At 48.4% G+C, this 6,465-nt stretch overlaps 1 protein-coding gene across 1 annotated transcript; it reads right to left on the bottom strand.

Annotated features, from left to right (window-relative positions):
• Positions 1 to 697: 697 nt before the first annotated feature.
• Positions 698 to 6,161, bottom strand: LOC127547305 (proteoglycan 4-like). The gene is made up of 3 exons (XM_051974118.1): positions 5,855 to 6,161; positions 5,233 to 5,437; positions 698 to 1,958 (listed from the first exon to the last, which is right to left on the bottom strand). Exons 2-3 carry the CDS (start codon positions 5,247 to 5,249, stop codon positions 1,199 to 1,201), a joined length of 777 nt encoding a protein of 258 aa, XP_051830078.1. The 5' UTR covers positions 5,250 to 5,437; positions 5,855 to 6,161; the 3' UTR covers positions 698 to 1,198.
• Positions 6,162 to 6,465: the final 304 nt, after the last annotated feature.

Below are 6,465 nucleotides of genomic sequence, written 5' to 3'. Positions count from 1 at the left end.
CCCTCTATCCCTCTCTCCCCTGTCCTTTTCTCTCCTCTCCCTTCCCCTTCCTTTTGTCTCTTTGTCTCTGTCCCCCTCTATCCTTTTATTTTCCCTTCTCTTCCTCCCCCCTTTTCCATTATTTCCCTCTTCCTCTCCATCCCTTTCCCTCCCATTCTCCCTCCCTCATTTCCTCTTTTCTCTCGTTCCCACCCCTTGTCCCCTTTTCCCTCTCTCCTCCCCTCCCCTTTCTCCATCTCTCTCTCCCCCCCCCTCCTCATTTTCTCTCTCCCCTCTTCTTTCTCCCTCTGTCCCTCTCCCCTTTTCCCTTAATGACTTCTTCTTCCTGGGGCTCACTGAGGCATGTTTGGGCCATGGCCTTCCCAGGAGGGAGGGCCTTGCCCCTCTAAGCCCTTGGGCTGCCTCAGCCTCCAGTCCCAAGCCTTCTGAGTGAGGCGGGGCAGCTGAAGCTCACAGACTGGCCCACCTGGAAGAAGTGAGTCTGGAGCCCGGGACCAGGCTGGCTTCAATACCTGGCAGGGGGCCTGGCCCACAGTAGGCGCTTAATAAGTGCTGGCTAGGCAGGTTTTGAATTTGCCAGGAGGAAGGGATGGTCTGGAAAGTCCCAGGGAACAGAGCCTGAGTGGAAGCAGAAACCTGTTTATTTCTCTTCCCTGGAGCCCTCTGCCCGGCTCCCACACCCCCCACACCCCATCCCCCTCGGAGGCAGCCCCACCTCTGTTTCCCTGCACCAACATCCCTGTTTAGGGAAGGACATCCTGGCAATTTTTTTGGAAATGAAATTCAAAAACAGCTGAGAAGGGTTTCCTCCTCCCCCTTCCCCGAGGGGTGACCCAGGCCCCCTGGCCCGGCTCCCAAAGGCATCCTCTGGAGGCCGGCCTTCCTGCCCAGGCTCCGGCCCGCCTCTGAAGGCCTCCCTTGCACGTTCAGTCATTTCCCCCAGTGATTCACCGTCCACTCAGCGAGTGGCGGGGGCCCAGGAGAGATGGGGGCTTGGAGCAGGGGGTGTGGGGGAGGAAATCAGGAAGCTGGCCAGAGGATCCTCCCGGGGGAGCTGGCCCGGCCTCTGCTAGGGAAGGGTTTCCTCCTGCTTGAGGTGCTGGACCTCCAGGGCTCAGCTCAGGGCCAGCCCCTGCCTGCCGTGGGCCTCCTGCACTCAAAGCCTCTGGAAGGCCTGACTGAGCCTGACTTCAGTCCCTCAGCAAAGGCAGGTAGAGGTCCTGATATTCAGCATCCGAGGCATTCTGGGGGTTGGGGCTCCCGTCTCGAATCGAGACACGATCTCTGCGCTGGTGGAGCTGACGGTTCTGGGCATTCTGGGAGACGGGGTTCCTGCCTCGATTCGAGAGGCGATCTCTGCGCTGGTGGAGCTGACGGTCCGGGGCATCCTGGGGGTCGGGGTTCCCGCCTCGAACCGAGGAGCCATCTCCGCACTCATGGAGCTGATGGTCCGGGGCATCCTGGGGGTCGGGGTCCCCGCCTCGAACCGAGGAGCCATCTCTGTACTCGTGTTGTTGATGGCCCTGGGCATTCTGGGCGCCGGGGCTCCCGCCTCGAACCGAGGTGTGCTCTCTGCACTTGAGCTGACGGCCCTGGGCATCCTGGGGGTCGGGGTTCCCACCTCTAACCGAGATGCCATCTCTGCACTCGTGAAGCTGACAGTTCGGGGCATCCTAGGGGTCGGGGTCCCCGCCTCGAACCGAGGCGCGCTATCCGCACTCATGGAGCTGAAGGTCCGGGGCATCCTGGGGGTCGGGGTCCCCGCCTCGAACCGAGGCGCGCTATCCGCACTCATGGAACTGAAGGTCCGGGGCATCCTGGGGGTCGGGGTTTCAGCCTGGAATTGGGGTGAGAGCTCGGCCTCCATGGAGCTGATGGTCTTCGGGGACACAACCGTGGCCAGCCTCACGCACCAGGATGCATCAGAGGTCTGCTCGGTGGCAGGCAGGTAGTGGTAGCTGGGGACACAGACACAGAGCAGCTCGTTGGGGAGGATGATGTCTCGACAGATAAATATATGGCATTTATACCGGGAAAACTCGAGGTCATTCAGGGAAGGAGAAGGAAGGGACCGGAGGAGCGAGAATCAGGACAAGAGGAGGTTCATAGGCTGAGCTCCAAGTCCAGGGCCATGGAATGGGCACACCCTGGGCCAGAGGCAGGAGCAGGAGTTACATGGAGGAGGATGAGCAGGTAGTATAGGGGGCCTGGCCTGTAGCACAGAGCACAAGCATTATAAATGCTTTGGGACCAACAGAAGACTGTCAAGTGAGTTGGAAAAGAGATTGGACAGAGGGACTTGTATTTTATTCTAGAGCTAATAGGGAGCCCCTGGAAATTCTTGAGCCTAGGTATGAGGCCCATTTCCAGAGCAGAGCTGGGTCTAGGATGCACAGAGCCCACTGACCACTCTGCTGACTTCTGACAAGGCCATCCCCATAGGAGTGGAGCCCCAAGGAGCCCGGAGCTGCCTCCTGAGACATTACCTCCTGTCTGTATCCAAGGCCTTGGATCCCATGGGACAGACTCAGCAGGAAGCCTGAGACCGAGGCAGAACCTCAGAGGCTTTCCAGCTCCCTTATGTTACCGATAAAGGAGCAGACCACTGGAGCCTTGTCTGAGGTTACATAGGTAGCAAGCGGCAGTGGTTGGTTTGGAGTGGAGGGACGGCAAGGAGGAAGATTGGGCTGAAATGCGGAGCGTGTGAAGGAGAATGAGAGTCTGCAAAGGAGGCTGCTGCCAGATTCGGAAGACCTGGAGGGCAAACGCAGAGCTCTAAGGCCAAAATCACCTCCTCCAAGAAGCATTCTGCATTTCCCCAGTAGGAATCACCAAATCACAGATTTGGGAGTTGGACTTGACCTCCTAGACCATGTAGGTGCTAAGGCTATTGATCCTAGGTCCTCCCCAAAGCATCTCCCCAACATGCAAATGGCCTTCCGGTCTTTTTGGAGACATCCCACTGAAGGAGAGCTCACTACCTCTCAAGGCAACCCATTCCAACTTTGGTTCGCTCCAATAACTAGGAAGTTTGATCACAGAGCCATTGATTCATAGTAAGGAGGAACCTTAGTGGCCATTCCCCTCATTCTACTGATGAAGAAAAGAGCCCCAGGAAGTGAAATGTCTTGTCCAAGAACACGAGCAAGAAAGAGGCAGAGACTACTGGATTTGAATCTAGGTCCCTTACCACAGCCCTGACCTTTTCTCGCTCCTTCTCAAACATGTTCCCTACCTTCTTACTCATTCGAAATAACTATAAAATGCATTAAGTATCTGAGTATCAACCTTCCAAAGCACCCCAAAAATATCCACGGTGGCAATTCAATTACAGAATATTCCTTAAAGAAATAAATAACAACTTACATAAGTGAAAGACTACTCAGTGGTCATGGACAGGCAGGGCCAACACAATTAAAATGACAAAACTATCCAAATTAATTTATACTTACAATGCTATGCTGATCAGATGACTAAAGGTAGAGCACCAGGCCTGGAGCCATGATGACTCATCTTCCTGAGTTCAAACCAGGCTTCTGATACTATCTATGTGATCCTGAACAAGTCATTTAATCCTGTTTGCCTTATTTTCCTCATCTGTAAAATGGGCTGGAAAAGGAAATGGCAAGTCCCTCCAGGATTTTTCCTAAGAAAATCCCAAACAGGGTCATAAAAAGTGTGAGAGGACTGAACATTACTAAACAACAATAGCAAACACTTTACATAACTGGATAGAATAATAATGGAATTTATTTCACAAAAAAAAAAAATAGAGTATCAATGGAAAGGATAAAAAGAAGCTGAGGATGAAGAGAGAATAACACTTCCAGACCTCAAACTACATTCTAAAGCACCAATCATCAAAACCATCTGGTCCTGGTTAAATAACAGAGAGACAGATTGATGAAACAGGCTAGACAAGAAAGATGAAAAAACAATAGAACTCAATTATCTTATATTTGGTAAAGTGAAAACCACGAATTATCTATGGAAAAATTTCCTACTTCTGGGAAAACTGCAAAGCAGTTTGGCAAAAATTAGGTTTAGAACGATACCTTATACCACACTTCACAATATATCCTAAATGCATATGTGATCTTAATATTAAAGATCATAGCATAAGAAAATAGAACAAAAACAGATCATACACATTTGTCACAGTTGTGGATAAAGGAATTATTTTTTAGCCAAATAAGTGGCTGAAGTAATTATAAAAAATAAATCCTAATTTTGATTACCTGAAACCGAAAAGACTAATAGCCATTTCTCAACCTGAATAAGACTAATAGCCATTTCTCAAAAGAAAAACTACAAAGCATTCCCAATAATGTGAAAAAAAGTTCCAAAAACCAAGATAAGAGAAATGCAAATCAAAACAAGTTTCACCTAATACCCTGCAATTTGGCCAAAACTACCAAAAAAGGTGACAATTTAGAGAGCTTGTGGAAAGGTAGGTCTTGCTAATATACTCTTAGTGGAATTGTAAACTGGTAGAATCATTTTGGAAAGTAATTTGTATGTAGACAACTAAAGTGACCTAAATTGTCTGTACCTTTTGCCCCAGAGACTCCATTACTTGGTTTATGAATCCATTACTAAGCATTTATTAAATTCCTACTGTATGCCAGGCACTGTGATAAAAAGAAACCATCAATAAGAAAAAAAGTTTCCATATACTGCAAAATATTTACAGTATCACCTTTTGTGATAGCTAAGAATTGGAAACAAAGTTGATCTCCATCTATTGAGGAATGGCCAAATTATGATACACAAATGCAAGAGAATATTTCTATGCTATAAGAAATGATATGTGGGATGAATACAGAGAAGCCTGGGAAGATCTAGATGAACAGATGCAGAGAAAAGTCAGTAGATCCAAGATACATAGTAACTGCCACAATGTAAATGGATTGAACAATGATATGTCCAAAAAACAAAATTAATAGACATATTTAACCTATATCAGATTGATTGCTTTCTTGAGGAAGAAAAGAAAGGGAGGGAGAAAAATTTGGAACATAAAGAGTTACAAAAAGACTTACAAAAAGAACAAAAACATGTTGAAAATCATCTTTACATTTGTAAAAAAAATACTATTGCAAATTTAAAATAAATAATCAAAATGAAGTGTGGTGATTACTGAACTGAAACGAAGGCTGCCCGTAACAATTAAGTATAACACAAAGTATAAAATCAAACAGTATTTGAATGAAGAGGTAAAAGAAAACTTACCTAACCAAGGCTTTCATGGGGACGGAAGGTTGATAAGCTTGGATGGAAGGTTTCAAATTGCACAGGATTTGGATTTTTTTTTCAATGTATCGATTTGATGTTTTGATTTTTTTCTTCCTTTCCCCAAAATATTATTTGTCTTATGGGATGACTCTTGGGGGTAAAGTGATGGCAGAGAGGGGTGTATGCGTGAAATAGTTTGGTGCTATAAGAAACAGAAAGCACAGAGACAAATTCACGTTAAAGATAAGAAAAATACCTCATTGTCCACTAACCCATCCATCTGGTCATGCAAAGGACCCCCTAAGAATCTGGGTAAAACCACTTGAAAAGCTGTGGAAGCCTTCGAAAGGCAGACAAACTCCCTTTTATTTACACGAAGACAGAAATCCCCATTTCCCACCAGGTTCCCACAATTTATCCCCTTCAAGGGCTGGATTGCAACACAAACTTTTCTAAATAGAAAGAGGAAGGCAATCCCCAGTCAGAACTTGTTTAAAGAAATTATTTTCAGTCCCAGGGAAGAAAAATATACACACGAGCTGGCAAATGTGAGGGCCAGCTGAGCCGCTGCCCCGAGAACCGAGCGGTGGCTGCTGCGGAAATGTCAGCACGTACTTACTGGGATGAAGGATGACTTTTTTGGTCCTGCTTAACTGTGGGTGGTGACAGGCCAGGCTGGAGAGCCTGGGAAGGGCTGTGGCTGCCAGCAGGCCAAAGGTCAAGTGCCCCGAAGTCACAAAGGCAGGGAGGGGCCGGCAGGTACCATGGAGCAAGGCTGGGGAGATCTCGTAGGGAAAGGGACCCAGGCAGGGGCACTGGCCCCACTTTGATGGATGCTCCTCAGGGGCAGAGGGTGAGCAGCCCCCACTTTCCCGTTCCATGTGGTTCTGGTCCATATCTTTGTGTAAATCATAGAAGTGAGTTTATGTCTCAGTCTGGATTACTGGAGTAGGGGGAGAATTAGGGCTTTGACTCCTGGTTTCTCCATCAGCCCCTCACTTTGTTTTTTATTTAAAGGCACTCACTGTGGCAAGGTTTCCCGAAGCACACAGTTCTCGATTGTCTGCTCTGCAGATTGGAATAACAGCCAAGGCTGACCAACTGCTTCCCTCACGGGTCGGGGACCGGAGGGCCACAGATGTTCTCGGTCTGCCAGTACTCCGCTGTAGCGGACAGGCCGCGGCCCGCCGTTCTCGCTTTACAGATGAGATCACCTGTGGTCAGAGCGGC

Source organism: Antechinus flavipes, chromosome 2 (assembly GCF_016432865.1).
Source record: "Antechinus flavipes isolate AdamAnt ecotype Samford, QLD, Australia chromosome 2, AdamAnt_v2, whole genome shotgun sequence".
Taxonomy (NCBI): Eukaryota; Metazoa; Chordata; class Mammalia; order Dasyuromorphia; family Dasyuridae; genus Antechinus; species Antechinus flavipes.
Note: the sequence above shows the minus strand (reverse complement) of the source record. Positions and strands in the feature narration are given on the sequence as shown.